At 39.1% G+C, this 23,100-nt stretch overlaps 1 protein-coding gene across 1 annotated transcript; it reads left to right on the forward strand.

The window, feature by feature from the left end:
• Positions 1 to 4,980: 4,980 nt before the first annotated feature.
• Positions 4,981 to 22,279, forward strand: LOC117419638 (leukotriene A-4 hydrolase-like). The gene is made up of 19 exons (XM_034032599.3): positions 4,981 to 5,203; positions 8,444 to 8,574; positions 9,325 to 9,445; positions 11,072 to 11,140; positions 15,157 to 15,261; positions 16,144 to 16,196; positions 16,977 to 17,049; positions 17,250 to 17,390; positions 17,804 to 17,827; positions 17,947 to 18,017; positions 18,349 to 18,460; positions 18,627 to 18,771; positions 19,167 to 19,270; positions 19,441 to 19,511; positions 19,813 to 19,867; positions 20,298 to 20,393; positions 20,930 to 21,012; positions 21,393 to 21,497; positions 21,714 to 22,279. The coding sequence occupies exons 1-19, from the start codon at positions 5,048 to 5,050 to the stop codon at positions 21,829 to 21,831; spliced, it is 1,833 nt and encodes a 610-aa protein (XP_033888490.3). The 5' UTR covers positions 4,981 to 5,047; the 3' UTR covers positions 21,832 to 22,279.
• Positions 22,280 to 23,100: the final 821 nt, after the last annotated feature.

Genomic DNA, 23,100 nt, shown 5'->3' on the forward strand with positions numbered 1-23,100 from the left:
CAAGGCGACTTACAGAGTCTAGGGTGTGTGAACTATGCATCAGTTGCAGAGTCACTTACAATTACGTCTCACCCGAAAGACGGAGCACAAGGAGGTTAAGTGACTTGCTCAGGGTCACACAATGAGTCAGTGGCTGAGGTGGGATTTGAACTGAGGACCTCCTGGTTACAAGCTCTTTTCTTTAACCACTGGACCACACAGCCTCCTGATAGTATTGGCATGTAAACTACATAAACTATCACAAATAACAAATACATGGCAATTTTATTATTTTTATCCTGCCAGTCAAATAAATGTGTGGTTATTACATGAAACAAATATATATATTTTTAAATGGTAACTGCTAGTTGTTGTTAATGTGCAATTCCTGTATTTTTCTATTTTTTTCTCCCATGGCTTTGTTATACAGTTAATCCATACAGTACAATAACTGTAGTTAATAAGATTAGCACCTTTTTAAAATACACCACAGTAGCGTGCATGCATTTTTATTTTGCCACATCTTCCTTTTATAGTCTGTAGTTTTTCATTCTGCCTTTTCAATATCTCTGCAGAGGGGTGTTGTCCACATTTTACAACAATATAGAACGAGGGTCCCTGTGGGGGATTTGATCCACCTTCCTGCTTCCTGGAGGGATATCCTTTCATTTGCAGGAAACTTGGCAGGCACACATCTGTGTTCACATGACTGTCTTTGTTCCAAAAAGACTTGCGTGTAACATTTATAATATATAAAAAATGACTAATGTTATACCTTTATATCTCTTTTTTTGCGTGTTTACTGTGATTCTGCTAAAGTTCATTATCAAATAATCAGCTATTTATCAAAATCCTTATGTCGGTCATATCTTTATAATGCGATCCATTTTAATGATATAAACAGCGGCTAATTAAAAGGAGTTGAAGCATTCCAGTATTTATACAAGTCACTATTTAGATCTTTTCATAGTCTCTGTACTTTGTATGTTCTTTAAAACTAGATGTTTTAAAGCATTTTAATTTAAACATAAATAGACAGTAATTAAAAAACTATTTATTGTAAGCTGTGCTCAGAACAATAACTACAAATATCTATCTTGTAAAACATCACTGAAAGGGTCTAGCCACCATCCATTACCCTGTGACCTTATTCGCAATTAAACAAATAATAGTTATTTCAAAATAAAGAGGGTATGCAATTGCTTTATTAGATTTAATATTAACTGTAGATAAAGCTTCCCTCAAACTGGTGTGAGAGTTTGAACAGACTGCAAAAACAGGCCAGGTTCTAACAATAGTACTCCCCCAAAGTTCATGTATTACAACTACACATACACTTTTCTGAATCGTGGTGCCATTAGACACAGCAAATGTATAAACAACAGCTAAATATGGTTACAAAAATGACAAGTTCTGTCCCATATTTATTTATATATAGTTTTCCTCATTTTATTATTTTTGGAACCTTATTATTATTACTAAACTTTTTTTTTTAAACAAGTACTTCCTCCATTTTTAAATACCAGTGTGATGATTCTCAGTGTTATATTTTACCCATGCAACAGTAAAAAATATCAAACAGCATAAATAAGAATGGAACTTATTTTCATAAGAGCCTTCTTATAATAATAATGATGGGACAGTACTAACAAAAAAACAACTTTTACATAATCTCAGAGGTTAATTTGTTTTCTCACTGACATAAAACATCTGAAGACAAGCCTCCAATTCCAACTGTGGTGAAAAGCTCTTTGGTACAGTACCTATCACACCCTTGTGCCACTAGAGGTCGCTCCTATCAAATTTATTGGTAATATTCTAACATTACTCACTTTTATGAAACTGTATAGCACATATATAATGTTAGTCTGGTTATTTACTTAGTTTATACAAGTTCTAATTCCAGCTTGTTGCTTGTTTCCGAGGTTTGTTTCTAATGCATTTTAAAGCTGCTGTTCTGCATTGAATGCATCTTACAGTCTTATAGGACAATGCAATCTATTCTAAAGTAGTTTGAGTTACGTAAGTCTATGGGGAAAGAAACGGTGCCAGGTACAGCTGAAGAGCTACTCGTTCTTTAATATGTTTTAGCATACATTTAAGGTTTAGATCATTTATTGTGCTATCCTTTTGGGTTTCAGTTCAATATTTCCAATACATTGCCTTACTTCTGAAGCTACAGTATAGAGGGCCTCTCCTCTGCAAAAGGAAGGAAGTGGCTCTCAAAACCCTGGTTACTACACCTTTAAGCAATGTTTTAAAATAACATGCAGTCTAGTGCTGTGTGGTTAGTGTTGTCAGCAGTTTCAAAATAGTGGATAATGAAATATTTGAAGAGTATTATATACTGTACCTCTTATCTTGGTTCACAGTCCTGAGGCTTGCCTCTGACAGCTGCTTCTTTTGCACTTCATCAGAGAAGTGACAGCAGAATTCAAATTCTAAAAGAATTGTTTATTATTATTATTATTATTATTATTATTATTATTATTATTATTATTATTATTATTATTATTATTATTATATTGGGAATAGGAATACATAGGCCAGCGATGCCTTTGCAAAGACTTTTTTTAATTAATTGATTTTTTATTGGGAATAAGAATACGTAGCTGCTGTTAAACAAAACAAGAACCTCATGATCATTATACGTTCAATTAAAGAAGGTTAAGATCCAGTTTTTATCATAATTCAATAAGCGTTTCTGAGACAGACAGAGTGCCTCCATATATCCCCAAATGATGTTCCTCCATTAACTGGTGCTAAAGATTGTTTCATCAAATTGGACATGAGGTTCTCTAGATATAGGTAAAAGTGTAACATACAGACAGACAGTCGGACAGGGACAGATACCTCTTTACACTCAACAAACTTGTACTAATGAATGTCCGTAGCAAGTTTCATCACGTTTGGGAAAAGCCATTCTCTTTATATATCCAATACTCTCAGTGTGACGCACACTTTATAGTGCTCACAACTGACTTTTAGGGTGTCTTTTAGAAATCTACTTGTGTTTTTCACATTTTCTTTTGGTATCTTTCTTTTTTTAAATGCTGACTGCACATTATCACTATCATTATTTTATTTATTTATTTATTTATTTATTTATTTATTTATTGCAGAATGGTTTATTTACAGATCCAATAAGACCATTCACTTTCCGCAATGCAGTATGTATTTAAAGTAAAATGTATTTATTCTGAATTTGTATCTATTTTATTTTCTATAATAGAAGTTTCAATAAAGCAAAAAGAAAAGAAAATGTATCTCACAAAACTGTTCATTATACTAAGACACGGTTACATTTGGTGGATCTGGAGCCATCTGCTGGATGATCATGAGGTACCAAGCCATAGAAACAGTACAAAGTTTAGAAGTAATTTACAGAATGTTTCAAAAAAGTATGTTTTGATTAATCGTGTTAGATATTCATTTTAACGGTTCTCGTCTGTTGTTAAAGACACCACTTTATTTAATAAATGTTCCTTTTTTCATAGCTAAATTGCATTATGTGGTCTGTTTTGGGCTATCTGCCAAACCAGACAAAAAATGCCTATTTATAAAAAGTACTGAGCATCATCTCACCCCTGAAAACTGCATAGAAGTACAGTACATCAATTGAGCCTCACAAGCCAGCATGTTAGCTGGGCTGCCTTTGAATACAGGACAGGACATGAAGCCCTGTCCTTAAAAATACTTGTTTGCAGTAGATAAGGATGCATACTGCAAGATTTTTTTTTTTAAAAAAGGTGTTGCGTTTGCAGACACACACACACACACACATTATTTTGTGTACACCAAATATGTGATTCAGAATGGTTACAATCTTCATGACTCTGATTTAGATGGAAACCTCTATAGATTGCAAAAGCAACCCCATTTCAAAATGATCTTCTGGTATCCTTAAACTCCTTAAAGCAAAAGATACTGCAGTTTAACCTGTCAGTACATTTAAAACCCTGTTTCGTGCACCTCATTGCAAAAATAAGAAAGTCAGCATCATTGTATTTGTGGGGGTTAACTGTGTTTTTTTTCATATCATATTTTTTCACGTGTCAGTTTCAAGAATGCTGAAAGGAATGAGAAATAACAGGATAAGCAACCTGCCTGTATGCTAGTTTTAAAACAAAAGCAGATTAATAGTTAGAATTCCTTGTTCACCAGCCACTAATGGAAATGGAATAATGCCAATTATTGTGGGATTTAAAAAAATAATAATTAAAGTGTTCTTTAAGTGATCTGTGTGGAAGCTTTTGCCGGTGTTGTATCGAATTCAGTTTCACATAGAATTCAGTGTCCCCTGCTCATTGTGCGCATGTGCAGATCTATCTTTTTCCAGTCACTAGACGTGTTCTGCTGATTTTGTCAAAGCGGGTTCATGGCGATTCAGCAGCTCCTGTGGTAACGAGCAGCGACTGCCATCGATCAGCAGCTGCTGAGATAAACAGGCAGCAAACTCCATACTTTTATAATAATGCACCAAAAATACACAACGTAACATTGAAAGAGTACGTTGAAAAGCACGGAAGTTGAACAATTATCGCATTAAATCGAAAAGGCAGCAATGCAAATTATTATTATTATTATTATTATTATTATTATTATTATTATTATTATTATTATTATTATTATTATTTATGTATTTATTTATTTTATTGTAACGTCTGCGCTTTCTAAATAAACCCAGAGCCGGCAAGCCTATGCTTATGCTTATATATACGTGATATATCTTTCATGATGAGTACACATATCTTTGAACATTTGCCATCACACAGTACTGCAGTGTTGTTTTGAATTTCCGGAATTACAAAAAAAGGTAATTTACGTTTCAATATTCGTTTCATTTAATTTTAATAATACAAGAATTCACGGCCACCGTTGTTTCTTTGTTGGGACATCTTGTGTGTGCGGTGTGTTCTGGGGAATGTAGTTATCGTGCCGTTCACGAAAGTGATTGGGGGCGGTAAAAACTACAATCCCAGTAAGCAGCGCGCACTGCCCTGCCCCGCGTGGATGTATGGTATAAGGCTGCAGCTGTGCTTTCTTGAGAACCTCATTGAACTGAATCATGGCTGCAGTGACAGATCCCAGCTCCTTGGCTTCTTTCTCCAAGTGCACCACCAAACACTTGAATCTGCGCTGTCATGTAGATTTCGACAGTCATGCTATTAAAGGGAACGTCGCTCTAACTATAGAGGCATTGGAAGACACATTTTCTAGCCTGGTAACCTTGTCTATTTTCTTCTATAATACCGACTAACGTATATGCATGTAATTCATTAATCTGTAAATTATTAACAGCAATAATATGTGAACTATGTGCAGTACATCAAGGTCTATAGTATCAAATGCTTATGATGAGAATGTGTTTGTGATGTTTGCTGATACTGTATTGCTATTGTGGCATTGTCATTGAATTATTGTGAATGAGTACGGTCCACAAACGCGGCCATCCCAGATACGAATCCTACTTTTATTTTTATTTATTTATTTATTTTATTCTGTTATTTCATTGCAGACTTTTAAATACGTGTTCGACATTTCCAAATGCAAACTGTATAAACTGTTTGAGCAGCCACAACAGAAAGATAATGCAAAAAGTGGAATACACGAAATTGCTAATGGCTGTGAATACTGCTGCATTGATATAAACGGCTTCAAATTAATTGATATTTTGGGGAACTTTCCTACATTAATATATACAGTATATACTTTTTTTATAACAAGTTAGTGGAGTGGACTTTAAAATGAACAAGCGGCACTTTGTGAGCGCAATCTGTGTTACAGTGGTATAGTTTAGTTACAGTGCCCTGATTTCATACTTCCCTACTGTGTATGGACAGAACGAAATGTTAGACGCCTATTCCTTAGCATCTGGATTTGACTGTTAATCGCTTGTGGGAGGAAATTGTACAAGTTACTGTATAAGCAAAAAGGATGGATTAGATTACTTAAATTCTGAATGTCCACAAGTTGAATCTTGAAGCCCTTTTTGACTTTTAAAGCTGTTGTTGAAATTTGATTCTCAATTCATTTAAAAAGTGCTTTAAATTTCTTTATAATGTTTTTATTAGTTTAGTGTAAATTGTAAGGAAAACCAAACACAAGAGGGGCAAGAATCCATACTGCGTACTGTGTACAACTATCAGTAGGCATTGTGTTTCAGAATAATTTGAAGGACTGTGTACCACTATCAGTATGCATTGTGTTCAGTAGAGTTTGAAGACATTTAGAGAGAGCAGATTACAGTATTTGATAGATGGAATCGATTTTTCTTTTACTTGTACTTACATTTGTAGCAATTACTGATTTTTAATTGTATAAAAAAACATTTAATGCACGCAATTCACAATTTACATCTCAAAATAGATTACAGTATATATTATAACATTAACAGAAAATACAAAAAAAAAAAAACCTTCTACCAGGTTTTTGTCCCGAAGACCAACCATGACCAAACCGGACAGCACTGCTTCAAAATGACGAGTCTGTAAGGTATCTGAATGGCTGTGCAGAGCCGAGTGATCATTCCCCCTGATTCCCATCTTACACTCCTTTATCAGACTGTTTCTAGTGAAACATCAGCCCTCTGGGGTGTTTTTGATAAATAATCTCCTTCCAAGCAGTGACCTTCTGTCAGCCCTGAGCTGTCAAAGTCTGTAGCTGCCCTTTGTGACTGAAACTGACTTGCAAAAGGGAACTAGAGTTTTTACATATTACTGAATAGAAGTGTACATCAGGGCTGGTGTTTGCAAAGCACATTCTTTTGTCATGTGAAGGATAGCCCATTTATACAATAATGAGTGGTGCACACAGCAGGCGTATCCAACCGTTTATAGTTTGAAATAATGCAAGGGCCTTTGGGGAAATGGTGAGGCTTCTGGTTTAACCATACAAAGTTCTGCCTTCGAAACTGACCTTTGAAGTGGCATACCTGATAATGCAGCCTCTTGCCTTGATAATATGTGGTGACTCAGGGCTAAGGCTGGATACTGGTGTGTGTGTGCGTGCACGCTACAGTAGCTTTTATGCCTATATTTAATGTATTTGCATTGTTTTTTATACTGTTGTATTTAATGTACTATGCCCTGTATTTCACTGTATTTAATGTATTATGCATTGTTCCTCACTATCTTGTAAAGCGCTTTGTGATGGTGGTCCACTATGAAAGGCACTATATAAAATAAATATTGATTAATTGATTGAGTTATAAAAGATAAAGACGCACTGATGTGTTTTAAAGCAATTAATCAGCTGTTGGCAAAACCTACTGCATCAGTATACAGGTCGTCAATGGGGGGAGAACAAATGGTTGTGTCATCTAGCTTTTCAATAACTAAGTAATAGTCCTGTGATATTTATCACATGACTATATTCTGTGTAATAAATTATTAAAAAAAGCAAACATTAATTGTTTAGAATGCTTCAGATTAGCGATTTCAGAATTACATTTAAAAACACTTTTCAGTGTTCTAATGGCTACTGAAGGTTTTCAAGCAGGCCACCTTTCTGAGCTTGTGACGATAAATACTTACATCATCACAGACCGCGTCTTTCCGAATTCAAGTGAATTAACTTGATACAATGGTATATAATTATGATACTGCATGATGAACTTTTTCTTAAACTGCAGAATGTAAGTCTTATTATTATTCAGTATTTTAGTCACTACTTGCCATTAGTAAACTTCCACATCATTACTCAATGATAACTTTCTGATAGAAATATTCATCATGTACTATAAACACAAATACAGAGCTTCCTTGAATAAATAGGCCACTACTACCTTAAGTCATTAAGAGTTTCTTTTTTAAGTCCTACTTTTCTGGTTTATATATTGGAAGCGAATTGAATTGTATTTACTGCCTTCCTTATACAGTAGCTAAAATGAGATGTGTTAGACGGACCTGTGACAGGGTTGTGCAATAAGTTGGTCAATGAGCTGGGAAGTAAACCTGCAATGTGTGCAATAATATTATTTGAGCCTTGGACTATAGTCCTTTTGATCATATTTTTTAAAGGCTCTATCAGTTGATGTGTTTGTTACAGTTTTAGCAAATTCATTTTTTTTTTTTTTTTTTTTTTTTTTAATTCGAGCTGGTGGCTCCTTTGTGTAACAGGTTACTGGATTTACTGTCATTTGTCTGTCTTTAGCCTTCTCATCTTCATTTTACATTTCCATCTATTTCTTTGACTTGTGCTGTTCTACATTTTGCTGTTCATTTTTGCACTTTCACCTTCACCTTTGTTTCTGTGTAGCTTTATGTTGTGTAATACTTGGCTATTCCAACATCTTTTACAAACATTAATTTAATTGTTGAGGATGCATTAGATTTGCACAAGTTTGCCATCTTACTGTATGAAGAAAACTGTTATAAAAAATAAAAAAATAAGAGGGAAATATTTATATTTAGTAGCTTTCTTCTTTTTTCAAGTTTAATAGCATTTTTATGTTTACCTTCAGATTTTGGACACAAAGGACCTGAAAATAAACAAAGTTACAGCCAATGGACAGGATGCCAAGTTTACTTTGGGAACGGCACACAGCTTCAATGGCTCCCCCCTGGAGATCACCCTTCCGTTTGAGTTGTCCAGGTAAGTGTGCATTTCAACATTGCTGCTTTGTGGTGGCAAAGCTTCTTTAGGCAGGAACCCTCAAATATAAACCCTGACGGCTAAGCCATTTACCGGTTGCAAAACTCTCAGAAGACACTTTAAGGTTCACACAGTATCTTGTATGTATGTATGTATGTATGTATGTATGTATGTATGTATGTATGTATGTATGTATATATGTATGTATGTATGTATGTATTTATTTATTTACTTTTATTTATTTATTTTTTGTTCCAACCACACAAGCTTCACACAGACAGCCCTGACTGCAGGGTTTCCCTTGCCAAATTACAGTGGAGCCAGATGCCTCCCCCCTGGTTTTGTTAATCCTATGGCATTCTGGGAAATGTAGTCATTATATATATATATACATACATACATATACACACACACACATACAGTTATCCCTTATTTGTTATCAATATTACCACTTACAAAAAATGATTGTTGGATACCCGTCTTCAGATCTTAGGCAACAAATGTTTGTGTGCTATGTACTGCTATGTACTGTATTGCCAGAGACTTTTTGTAAGGCAGCAGCTTCATTTTCAGTTCTCATTTTGAAAATGAGTATGAATTTAATGAGGCACTGGTCTAGTGTTTGCATGAGGACATTTTGGAACCTTAAGGGACCATTAAGCAACCTAAAGGGTAACAGTATTTGCATGTTTAGTTTCACACAGCCATTTCTTAAGCATATATGTAACTGGGAGATGTGCCTTGTTTCAGGGGTCAGCACGTGATCGTTGAAGTGTCTTATGAGACCTCGCCACAAGCCTCCGCACTGCAGTGGCTCACCCCTGAGCAGACAGCAGGGAAGAAGCACCCCTATCTCTTCAGTCAGTGCCAGGTATGACACCTAGACCACACCCCCTTCCTTCAGTACCACAGACATGGGTACTGTGTAAATGGACCTCGGCTGTAGGCCCAATCTACCAGTAACTGCTGCTGAACATGATGTGCAAAATAAAATGTAAAGACTTATTTATTTTTGTTCAGTGGGCCAGGTCACTGGAACTGGACCCCGCATTCTGTAATGAATTTGTTATTGACAAAAAAACTAGATATGGAATTTGATCTTTTTAGTAATGGCATCTCTCTCAAACTGGGGTTAAGGGTCATTGGTTTTCTTGCTGATCTCAGTGGATTTAGTTGCTATAAATCAGTTTTTGAAATATCTAATGAAAGGACAAAGGTTCCTGTACCTTAATCTGCAGTAAATCTGTCATGAACATGCACTCTGATCCTTCATTATCAAGGCTGAGCCAACCCATAAGTTGACTGGAACGCCTGTTTATTGCTCAGTGATGAACATTACAGCTGGTTTTATCTTGAATTAAAGGGTACATCAGCACTACATGAACAGTAAAACCTACCCACAATTCTAGCAGCACTGTGTTATTTCAGTATATGTCCCCAAAGTCTTAGATATAGCTCCAGCTGATTCAGAATTAACATGTATCTATATCTAAGACTTTGGGGGTGTATATTGAAATAACACAGTGCTGCTATAATTGCGGGTAGGTCCCTTCATTAGTTGGAAATGAGAACTACTCTGTCTTGGTTTTCTTTTACCTGCAACCACTTACACAGCACAGACGTTTTTTATTTATTTGTTTATTTTATTGAATGCAACATTAATCATAATAATACATCAAAATACAACATGCAAAGGAAACATGTACAGTGTGAAAAATGCCTACTACACAAAACAAAAGCAGGTATAAGTTCTTTCCTTATGGAAAATTAGAGTGACCATGTTTGTCACACAGACTAGTGTGTTTCCACACGGAGGTAATATAGCTTATACAACGCTTCACTGGACATGCGCCGGTGTGTTACAGAGCACATGTGAGGGTACATGCGGAAGTCATGTTTTTCGTCTCAGAGATGCTCGAGAACAGTGATTTTGGACATAGCAGTGTGGCATTATGCAGAAGTTTGGGCGCATACAGATTATTATACAATGACCAAATACATTTGGAACAGCAAGGTGGGATAGTTTGTTTATTTTTCATGAGTGCTGATGTACCCTTTAAGCTGCTGGAATCCATACTAGTAATACCACATGAGAAGCAAAATTAACAATCCATATTGGTCTGGATTCTCCACCCTTTATCTAAACTTGCCTTACTGAACTTGGTCCAGTTCTATGACTAAATAGTGTAAACAAAAACATAAAACCCTTACAGCACCTCTATTTTTGGAATATATTAAATCATTATCCCCTTGGTTTGTTAAAGATTCAATTAAAAGGGAATGGGTGGGGGTTGGGACTCAGTTGTGGTAAAAAGGCTCCCAAAAACAGACTCGGAGTCACATTTAGGAGTTAGGAGAGTAAAATTGTTTTTAAATACCTGTATGAATTGCAGTGAAGGTTGTTAAACTAAGCTATGCTTTACAGCTCTATGTTTGGATCTAGATCATTATATTTGTATAACTGCTTCTTTTTATTTATTTATTTATTTTTTTTCAGGCTACCCATTGCCGGACCATGATCCCATGTCAGGACACACCATCTGTGAAGCATACCTACTATGCTCAGGTGTGTTATTCTGAGAACACAACACAGCCCTAGCATAAGCCACCTCTCTTATCAGGCTACAGTTGTATACCACAACACTTTATCAGTACACACTGTTTTATCAATACCTAAACAGTATAATAGAGAACATTTTAGACTTCACAAAAGGGTATTATAGAGAGGCAGCAATGAGCAGTTGCTGAAAGAGTAGGCAGAAGCTTCCACTTAGTCGTAAAGAGTCACAGAGAGGCTGTGCTTGGTGCAATGTGTACTCCCAGTAGACTTTCCACTAAACTTCTCAGGGAAGTAGGCTCCTGTTAATTGTCACCAACTGTCACAAAGACGGCCAGAGTGGGTGGCGTCAGACCAGAAGCAGGAAGTAAATAAACAGAGAGATGGGGTTTTGGTAAAGCTGAGCGCGTGATTGCGCTCAGCATTTAATAACAGACAGAAAATAAAAGGTTTGAAACAACAAAACACAAAACAGGACACGGCACTTGACGCCAAAATAAACAGACATACAAAACGGACTAACACTAAACAAACGGTGCACGGACAGACAAACAAACACGGTGAGAACAAACACTTATATTTATGATCTTTACTTCTTTTAACTCTCCTCTCTCTCTCACCCGTTCTCCTCTTCCGAACACCCAACAACCACTGAGTGAAAATGTGTATCTATATATACTGTTGTGCTGGGATTCAATTACTAATTAATTATTCACTTGAATCCCAGCACGTGAATTCATTACGTGAAACCCCGTGTTCACATATTACATTTAACCAGCACGTGAAGTGATTTGTGCCCTCCTCGTGCCTAAATACAAATCTACACTTTTTAAATACACGTGAAACACAGACCCGTTTATATCCCGTGTACCAATCTATACACCAACATTAACACACGCAACATCCAACATACAACACAGATCACACAAATGCACACAGGGGCGGGGCACTTTGCCACATATACCCCCCCTTGTGCGCAGCACACATGGCCTCAACGGCCACCTCCCCCCTTAAAAACCCAGCAGTCCAGAACAAAGTCTCGGGCTGGGAAGGGAGGCTTCAGTGGGCCCTTGGCTGGCAATGCTGTCAGCACCCCTGCCGGTAGTGGCACGGCTGACAGCCTGTTGGTCCCGTCCTGCAGCGAAAAAGCTGCGGGGGCAGGTGGTCCCCCGACCTCCCCCTTCTTCGTAGCCGGCAGCTCCCTCCTGTGGGGCTCCGGCCACAAGAACTCCTGCAGCGAAACTGCTGCTGGGGAAAGTGGTCTCCAGACCTCGTCCCCCTTCTTCGTGGCCGGCAGCTCCCCTTTCTGGGGCTCCAGCCACCGTACTCCCTGCGGAGGTACGGGCAGCAGAGGCAGCTCCTGCTCCTCTGCTCCGGGCGGTGGCGGAGGCAGAGGCAGCTCCAGCTCCTCTGCTCCTGGCGGTGGTGGAGGCAGAGGCAGCTCCAGCTCCTCTGCTCCTGGAGGTGGTGGAGGCAGAGGCAGCTCCAGCTCCTCTGCTCCTGGCGGTGGTGGAGGCAGAGGCAGCTCCAGCTCCTCTGCTCCTGGAGGTGGTGGAGGCAGAGGCAGCTCCTGCTCCTCTGCTCCTGGAGGTGGTGGAGGCAGAGGCAGCTCCTGCTCCTCTGCTCCTGGAGGTGGTGGAGGCAGAGGCAGCTCCTGCTCCTCTGCTCCTGGAAGTGGTGGAGGCAGAGGCAGCTCCTGCTCCTCTGCTCCTGGCGGTGGTGGAGGCAGAGGCAGCTCCTGCTCCTCTGCTCCTAGTGGAGGAAGCGGTGGAGGTGGCGGAGGCAGAGGCAGCTCCTGCTCCTCTGCTCCTGGCGGTGGTGGAGGCAGAGGCAGCTCCTGCTCCTCTGCTCCTAGTGGAGGAAGCGGTGGAGGTGGCGGAGGCAGAGGCAGCTCCTGCTCCTCTGCTCCTGGTGGTGGTGGAGGCAGAGGCAGCTCCTGCTCCTCTGCTCCTAGTGGAGGAAGCGGTGGAGGTGGCGGAGGCAGAGGCAGCTCCTCTGCTCCTGGCGGCGCTGGCTCCCTCCGCTGTGGCGGCTGGGCTGGTGCGCGCCGTGCTGCCTTCAGCAGCATGAATAGAGGCTGCTGGGGGACACCAGCCTCCTGCCCCTCTCCCCCCCAAAAATTTCCAGGGGGTTGGGCCTGTAACTCCTCCCCTTCCGGCCCTTGGGGCTGAACCAGCAGGCATTTTCCCTCTGCTGGTGGCTTGGGTCCCAGGGCTGTGGAAGCCCCGACTTGCCTCCCTTTGGGCTGTGGACGCACCGACTCCTCCCTTTTGGGCTGTGGACGCACCGACTCCTCCCTTTTGGGCTGTGGACGCACCGACTCCTCCCTTTTGGGCTGTGGACGCACCGACTCCCCCCTCTTGGGCTGTGGACGTTCGGGCTCCCCCCACTCAGGCGTAGGACGTTCGGGCTCCTCCCACTCAGGCGTAGGACGTTCGGGCTCCTCCCACTCAGGCGTAGGACGTTCGGGCTCCTCCCACTCAGGCGTAGGACGTTCGGGCTCCTCCCACTCAGGCGTAGGACGTTCGGGCTCCTCCCATTTGGGCTGTGGACGCTCAGGCTCCTCCCGCTTGGTCTGTGGACGCTCAGGCTCCTCCCCATAGCTGCGGAAGGGACAGTGGGCGAACAGGTGATCCTGGTCGCAGAGGAGGCACCCCGGCGATGGCTTGTTACATCGCCGTGGATGCCTGGCCCTTAGGCGGCACTCCTCCTCCCTGTCCTTCACCTCTTTATCCGGTTCCTCCTCCTCCTCACCTTGGAAGGGGCAGATCGCCACCGTGTGTCCGTAGACTCCACAGGCCATGCACCAGCCTTGGTCCTCGAGGCCCCCGAGGAGGTCCTCCAGGTCCCGGCAGCCGTCTCTCCAGCCTTCCATTTTCACTTTTTTTTTTTTTGAAACCAGTCCTGTGGTTTTTTTTTTTTTTTTTAAACACAAAACCCCCTCTCCTGGTCTGACGCTTGGAGGCGCTGTTATCCCACGATGACACCACGTGTCACAAAGACGGCCAGAGTGGGTGGCGTCAGACCAGAAGCAGGAAGTAAATAAACAGAGAGATGGGGTTTTGGTAAAGCTGAGCGCGTGATTGCGCTCAGCATTTAATAACAGACAGAAAATAAAAGGTTTGAAACAACAAAACACAAAACAGGACACGGCACTTGACGCCAAAATAAACAGACATACAAAACGGACTAACACTAAACAAACGGTGCACGGACAGACAAACAAACACGGTGAGAACAAACACTTATATTTATGATCTTTACTTCTTTTAACTCTCCTCTCTCTCTCACCCGTTCTCCTCTTCCGAACACCCAACAACCACTGAGTGAAAATGTGTATCTATATATACTGTTGTGCTGGGATTCAATTACTAATTAATTATTCACTTGAATCCCAGCACGTGAATTCATTACGTGAAACCCCGTGTTCACATATTACATTTAACCAGCACGTGAAGTGATTTGTGCCCTCCTCGTGCCTAAATACAAATCTACACTTTTTAAATACACGTGAAACACAGACCCGTTTATATCCCGTGTACCAATCTATACACCAACATTAACACACGCAACATCCAACATACAACACAGATCACACAAATGCACACAGGGGCGGGGCACTTTGCCACACCAACAAATAAACATTTACATAGATTTGATTTAAACTTTGAGTAACTATAGTACAGGCTCATATTTACTACAACAGTCGTGATTTAATCAGGAGCCATCCTAATTACTCATCTGATATCTAAAATAATGGGCACAAAATGTCCCAATTTCTCTGTCAGTAGTTAATAGCCTTCGGTTCATGTCTGGAATTTTCTGTTCCATGTATTTTGGCATGTCCTTTGTGTATCAAGCGGAGACACGTTTTTGTAAAACCGTGTATTTGTCTTGTTTATGTAACATATAACATTCTACAGTACATTTACAGTATTAAGGGCATTATACTTTCTATATCTGTAGTTTGTCATCATGTCACTTGGTTTATATGTTGCTCAAAAGGGATTTTCTCTTTGAACCAGGTCTCCGTGCCAAAGGAGTTGGTGGCTGTTATGAGTGCTGTCAGGGATGGCCAGGAGGCTGACCCCAAGGACAGCAGCAGGACCATCTACCGATTCAGGCAAGCTGTAAGTGCTAGTGCCCTTAGAGCAGGGGTAGGGTGACATATATTTGATAGAATAGCTAATAAAGACAATTATTGAAAATGTTTGTGTTTTTTTTTCCCTTCTTGATAACAGACCTTAAGCCTTTATAGACCAGGCTTTTTCGGCCTGTCTATCATTTTGCACCTGGAACAGTGGTGCTAACAGTTTAATTCATGTATCTGTGGTGAACGAAAGAATCGCAAAATAAGATGAATAAACCTTTTAATGAATTGCATGTTTAGCACTATGAAACTATTATTATTATTATTATTATTATTTATTTCTTAGCAGACGCCCTTATCCAGGGCAACTTACAATTGTTACAAGATATCATATTATACATTATTTCACATTATACAGATATCACATTATTTTTACATACAATTACCCATTTATACAGTTGGGTTTTTACTGGAGCAATCTAGGTAAAGTACCTTGCTCAAGGGTACAACAGCAGTGTCCCCCACTGGGGATTGAACCCACAACCCTCCGGTCAAGAGTCTAGAGCCCTAACCACTACTCCACACTGCTGCCCTGAAACTAAAGATGTTGCATTTTTTATGGTCTTAGCTGAATAACAGATAAACTAATGGTATGTTAATTGGATGAGATATTCTTCAGGCTTTGGTTAACATGCAGACAGACACCTAAATACCAGTGTTGCTGCTTTCATACTGACAAAGTTACAGACAGTGAAAGAGAATATTGCAAATGAACACAGCCCTTGAAAAGAGTGGGAATAATAATGTAATGGCTCTTATCTAGCCATTTAGAAATTACTGTAAAGTAATTCTAAAGTTGTACAGAAGTTGGGATGAAAACCCGAGTATGTTTAATCTAACAGTATATTTTCTTATTAAATAGGTGCCTATGCCATCTTACTTGATTGCTATTGTAGTTGGTGCATTAGAGAGCAGGTGAGTTCAAGTATGTTTGGTTGAATTTGAGAATATGTGGTTCTATGTACAGTAAGATGAAGGTCTTCTTTATTATCGTAGTATATATTTGGAAGCTGTCAAGATGACTTCTTATTAATGTCTTGCTACAGCAGTTTGAGTTGAAACAATAAGTAACATCAAGTAGCCAAAGTTTTGGCCAACGCCTTCATCAACATGTGCTACAGTGAAAGTAAAAAAAAAAAAAAAAACCCAAACTTAATTCTGAAGGTAAAGAAGTGGTGCATCATCTCAGTGCATCACCTAAGAAAGTTAATTAAAGTCAGATCAGTCCTTCATAGCTGTATGGTCTCGCTATCTTGCTACAGTTCTGATTGTTATTTCCCTGGTCCCTTACTTCAGCACCCCCCAATGGATGACCTATGTTGCTTTTCTGCAATTGCACGTCCTGTTTGCAGTCATACAAGCTTACCAGACCCCAGCAGCAAAGCTGAATTGATACTGGCCAGACTAGACCACTGTCGATTTGTTAGTTTTCAAGAATATTTTAAACAGAGATTGTCTGTACCTCGAGAATATAACACTTCTGCGAAAGCTTATAATAAAAGCTGTGGTTTTACCCATAGATTAAATGCCCATATACGTCAAGCATTTTGCGTTACCATTTTTCTGGTAAATTTATTTACATACTTTCTCAGTTCTTCATTAGTGTAGGCAAGGCAGCCCGAGAAATAAAATTTTGCATCTGTTCTGAACTCCAAGTATGAGTTTAAAACATCTGATTTTATCTTTTTATTTCAGAGAGATTGGACCTAGAACTAGGGTGTGGTCGGAGAAGGAGCTGGTGGATCTCGCAGCCTACGAGTTTGCTGAGGTGGGTTATGTTTAAGTGTTGTTTAAAATCAATCTCTCTGTCCCTGATGACAACACCATTATCCTGGAGCATGATTAAACACAGACCTATCATGCCGGTTTCTTATAGTTTAACCTTAGAATTCTGATTGAGAGTTTTGAAGTTATGGATGAGTATTGATCTATTCAGTTTCAAACCTGAATTTCACATTTTTTTTCCAGACTGAAGCCATGCTGAAGACTGCTGAACAGCTGGCTGGGCCCTATGTGTGGGGACAGTATGACCTGCTGGTGCTTCCTCCTTCCTTCCCTTATGGTGGTATGGAGAATCCCTGTCTCACCTTTGTAACCCCAACCCTGCTGGTAAGACAGAAGTCTTATTCTAAATGAAAACCCTGTTTCTGTAAAAAAAGAAATAATTGCCCTACAAGGTTTATTTGAAGAATGCTTGCCTTTTAAAAAAAAAAAAGGGTTTCTTGTCTGTTTATTTCAGTTTAAAGGATGTCACCATTTTTTTCTTACCATTTTTACCAGTTCCTTCAATGGAAGAGGATATGGTGACTGTAAGCAGCCACTATAATTATAGATTTTTCATTTCCATGCAGTAACATCCTTTTGATATATGTAGATGCAATAGCTACAACAGGGTTATTTTGAGTGTGTAATAGCTGGTGAATTGAGAAATTCAAGTAACTTAATTTATGATGAAAGATGAAAAGGACACAGATTTCTTTTTAGGTTGAACAAGGGATAATGTTTTTTTGTTTCTGTTTCAGGCTGGAGACCGATCCTTATCCAATGTAAGTAATCGGCTGCAGTTGTGAGCTTCAAACACTCTGGTTAAAAGCATGCTTTGTTGTGTTCTAGTTCTGTCTGATACTTATCGCAGCGCTTTGATTGTCGTTGTTTTTCTCTCTAGGTAATTGCACATGAAATCTCCCACAGCTGGACGGGCAACCTGGTGACCAACAAAACATGGGAGCACTTCTGGTACGTTTTGGGGCAACAAGAACATTAAAAATACACTAAAGATTGCTGTGTGTTCCTGAGGGGATAACAAATATTGTAGTTAACAGTGATTTTTGAATTCGCCAACAAACTGGCTGCACGCTGGCCATTATATTTTAAATGCAAACAGAGTAGATGCTGCCTCCTACTTCTTATATCACCCATCTGGTCTATACATCACTATCCGGAATCAACCTCGCTTCTATGTAGGATCCAATGAAACTTCAATCCAGGCTGCTATGGCTGCAGGAATTAAAACAGAAAACAAGAAGTAATCCTGCATGATTAACATACAAGTTTGTTTCTCCATCAGGTTAAACGAAGGCCATACAGTCTACCTGGAGCGTATGATTGCGGGCCGTATGTTAAATGAACCGTTCAGGCAGTTCAAAGCTATGGGAGGCTGGAAGGAGCTGCAGGATTCAGTAAGTTAGTCAGGCTGTAAATGTGTGAGGGTTTTCATTTTTATTTTAAATAAATACATTTTAAAAGACAACACCTTACCAGGCAAACTGTTTATAACCACAAATTGTCAACTGCAAACCTCTATAGCAGGTGTTTGTCAACCTAAATAATTGTTTTCTGCTTCAGATCAACACATTTGGAGCAAAGAGCCCCCTGACCAACCTTGTTCCTGATCTGAGTGAAGTGAATACAGATGACGCCTTCTCCTCGGTGCCCTATGAAAAAGGGTTCGCTCTGCTTTACCATCTCGAGGAGCTGCTTGGGGGGCCAGGTAACCTGGAAGGCTGTAGTTGTGCATATAGGCCAGCCGTGCTGTGAAACAGGCCTGGCAGAAATTCAGTATTAAATACATTTTGTTTATACAGCTTCCACTTGATTATACAGAATCTTAGATTTGCCTGTACACTGGATTTCAAAAGGAGAAAAATTCAATGAAAACAATTGATCATTGGGGCCAAAACTTTTAAGTTCTCTTATTGGCTGATTTACTACAGAGTATTATTTAATTAGACAGTATTTAAACCTGCATTTCTGGCAGTGTTTAACAAGCGGAGCCTCAAAAAGGTTATGTATCAGTAACAATGAATCTCTTTGCAGGAATGCCTCTGGATGGCTTCCTGATAATGGCAGCGTATAATTACTACATTGTTATTTTGTTTTTGACAGAGGTGTTTATGGGTTTTGTCAAGTCCTACATTCAGATGTTTGCCTATAGCAGTGTCACCACAGATGACTGGAAAAACTACCTGTATACATATTTCAAGGACAAGGTAGGGTATTCATATATTTTCATTCATCAAATAAATTACTAACTGTTTAAATTCAGAACAAATACATATACTTTCTTGTATTGTGCTCAGTTTTTAGTTCGTTCACCTCAATATTTGTATCTAAACTTAATCCAGATACAGTTTTGTTTACAGTTTGGATTTCTTACCAGGTTGACATTCTCAATAAAGTAGACTGGAATGGTTGGATGCATACCCCTGGCATGCCTCCAGTAAAACCACAGTAAGTAACTTTCTTCATGAAAACCACACTTCTTGCTGGCTAGCAGTACTAGGTGGGGATGTATTTCATTGCATTTGGTTCACTGTAGCTAGTGTTTTATTACAGGACTTGCTGTAGTAAATACATGCTTGGTAATGGGGGGAGAACTCATTATTTCCTTGGTTGGTATAGCATAGTGAAATGAACGTGTTGTAGGGATGCCAATTGTGTGCTTCCTGATGCTCAATAATATGTAATTGTGGGTATGAATGTAATTTTTAAAAAAGAATGTTAAGCAGTAACCATGGATGTATTTCCACAGATATGACACAACATTAGCAGAAGCCTGCATTGCCTTAAGCAAGAGATGGATCAAGGTTAGCATGGTTTTCATTGTGGATTGCAATCTAATTTACCAGTGGTTTTATTTTGTTGAACACACATGTACTGTGTGTAGTATGAATAGTATGTTTTGTTAATAGACGTTGATAACGTTTTGACTTAAACTTTCACATTTTCAGGAGAAAAGAATTAAAAATGACATATTTAGTATATTTTCCATAGATAATATAGTCCAATGGTTTGCCATAATATTGGGGTCCTTGCAAAGTTGTGCAACAAATATGAGAAATATACTCGTGAAATTTAGTATTTTTCTAATATCATTTTAATTATGGTGCCAAATAACAACTGATACTGATATGAAAAAACACCGACTTCTAAAAACACAATGATCCCTAAACAGAAACCTTTTTTATGTGTTTCCTATGTTTGTATATTCATGTACTTATTTGTGTTTTCCTCGAGGCAAGCGAAGCTGACTTGAGCTCTTTCAGTGCAGCTGATCTGCAGAAGCTGTCTTCACATCAAGTGATTGAGTTCCTTGCCCTGTTGCTGCATGAGGTAAGGTGTAGGTTCAGGCAGAAAATTGTGTCGGGTCATCATAAGTGTTGTATTGCTTGATTTTCAAGGTGTTTTATGTTTCAGGGTGTGAAACACTGTGTGGTTAGTTTAACAGTTTAGCTGTTAAAGATTTGATTATGTACATCGCAAACTGTCGTATCCAGTCCTGTAAATGCAATACCACCTTCTACCCAATGGACCTCATTTACACACGCTGCTACTAACTGAACAGTACTGATGGAAACTGATGTTAATACATATTTTATTATGGCTTTAAAATAGTAAATTCAGCTCTTGGCAGGAAATATATATTCTTACATCCGATGGACCCCTGGAACCAATTCAATTGGATATGATCCTAACCCTTAAAAGCACTTTATTAATAAGCAAGTAACGTTACTGGAGCCAAGTGTGAATTATTATGTTCATAGTTTTATTTAAGTGTACAACCTGAAACTTTGGACTTTCATACCAAGTTGTTTTTTTATGGAGGACCCTTTGTGTGGTTTATTATAAATCATTTGTGTTTGTTACAGGACCCAATTCCGCTGTCACACGTCAAGAGGATGCAGGAGGTGTACAACTTAAACGCTGTCAAAAATTCTGAAATAAGATTCAGGTATGTACAGGTGTTTAGTTTTTTCAAAATATATGATGTCTCTTAAAGTGCTTATCTCCTCAGATGTGAAATGGAGAGCATGTGTGTTTGTGTTTGGTATTATATTTGTTTTAAACTGCTCTGCCAGTTCATCATAAGTTTAATATGAATTAGTGCTGAGTGTGTGATAAATAAACAGTAATTACATTCAATATCTTTAACATGGAATATCGGGTCCAATCATATACCATACTATTGGGTGTCTTGTAAAGTTGGGTTATGTATATTAGAAATACATGATAAGTACGTGATCACCCCTCGGTTACCTGTTTTGGATGATGTCACATGAAATATAGTCATACTGTATTTAATTACATTTTATTTTTTTGCATTTGCTGCAGATGGCTGCGTGTTTGTGTCCGTGCTAAGTGGGATGAGGCAGTTCCTCTGGCCCTCCAGATGGCTACTGAGCAAGGCAGAATGAAGTTTACGCGCCCGCTTTTCAGGTAACACCTCTGACCAGTTTGAATTATTGGTAGACATATTTACAGGCAAAGTATATTTAACATTAGTTTCAATGTTTCAAAGTTCAAGTGCTGCTCTCTATTTAATGAACAGTTACACTAACTGATTTAGCTTCTATAAACTCATAGATATTATTATTTGGGTTTTACTTTTATATTGTGATTTACTTTATATTTGTTTTTTCTCTTTTGTTTCAGAGAGCTGTACATTTTTGACAAGTACAGTGAGCAGACTGTCAGTACCTTTCTGAAGTGTAGATCCGCAATGCACCCAGTCACAGCCATGCTTGTGGCCAAGGACCTGAAGATTCACTAGGGGAAAAGCACTGCTTTGTAATGATTGGCTTAGACACGCAGCATTGGCTTCCTCACTCTTGGCACCAGCGCTTGCATTAGTGTAAGCTAAGGGGAAGTGACTTTCAGACCAGCAAAAAAGCTGAATTGATCAAGGATTTTCTAGCTTAGGTTCACCAGTCTTTGCAAGACTGTCTAATCCATAAAATACAGATTTGGCAACAAGAAGAAGCAGCTTTTAATCACAAAATAATATGAAGGAGTGGGTGTCAAGCCCCTGATCCTTTTATGAAAATGATTTTTTTTTTTTACATTTTTGTTAAATTAATGTCTCTACCCACGTGATCATATTGTAGCTATTGCCGTGGTGTTGACTGCTTTCCAGTGTGGATGATCAGCTGAAGTGTTCCACTAACTGAATGCTTGTTAAACTGTTAAACACATGAAATAAAAATGCTTTTGCCTTTTGACTGATGTGTCAGGTATTTGTGTTTAGTATCACAAAGAGATTAAGAAGCAATACTTTAATGAAAGTCCACATTTAGACACATTTCACACTCTACTATAGTTTAGGATGTAAAATAAAATAAATTGGATCACTGTTTGCCTTTTTTGTTGAAATTTAAAATATCCAGTAATAGGCCAATGTTATTTGTCCCATAAGTTATGTGAATTCTGAGTTTTGTCACAAGAGGGCAGACATGCTTCTGCAAAAGAACCCCAATTAGAGGGTCTACATTGGCTACTTATGGCTTGTGGCTTGTGGCTGTCTGCGTCAGGAAGATGAGGGCTTCCTGACACAGTCAACTCCCAAGTTAATTCCACTAATCAGTGTTTTGCTGTTACAGGGTTACTGAAACAGACCTGACGCCGTTCTGTATTACTTTCCTCCTGTTGTCATTAAGGCGCTTTTGGAGTACAAATGTCCGATAAACTAACATCATCCTGTTTCAATGCCAGTAAAATAATGGATGTTGCATTCCTCCATACTGATGTTCAAAATGACAAATCCACCCACCTAAAATTGCTTATACCTTGCATTCAGCCATTTGCTGTTGAATGCTTGTTTTGTATCTACTGTATTTAACGATAACTGTTCGGAGGTAGTGCTTTCTTTCTATCCAACGCTGACGTTACTTTTCAATATTCATATAATCTCACGCATTAGACAAAATAAATATAAAGGCTGGTGTAACGTCAATTTTTGCTACTTTGTCAAAATGTGCTACTGGTAGCAAAATATGACATGTATAAGCATCAAATTTTGCTTCCTTGTCAAAATCTGCAAAAT

This window comes from Acipenser ruthenus, chromosome 14 (genome assembly GCF_902713425.1).
Source record: "Acipenser ruthenus chromosome 14, fAciRut3.2 maternal haplotype, whole genome shotgun sequence".
Lineage (NCBI taxonomy): Eukaryota > Metazoa > Chordata > Actinopteri > Acipenseriformes > Acipenseridae > Acipenser > Acipenser ruthenus.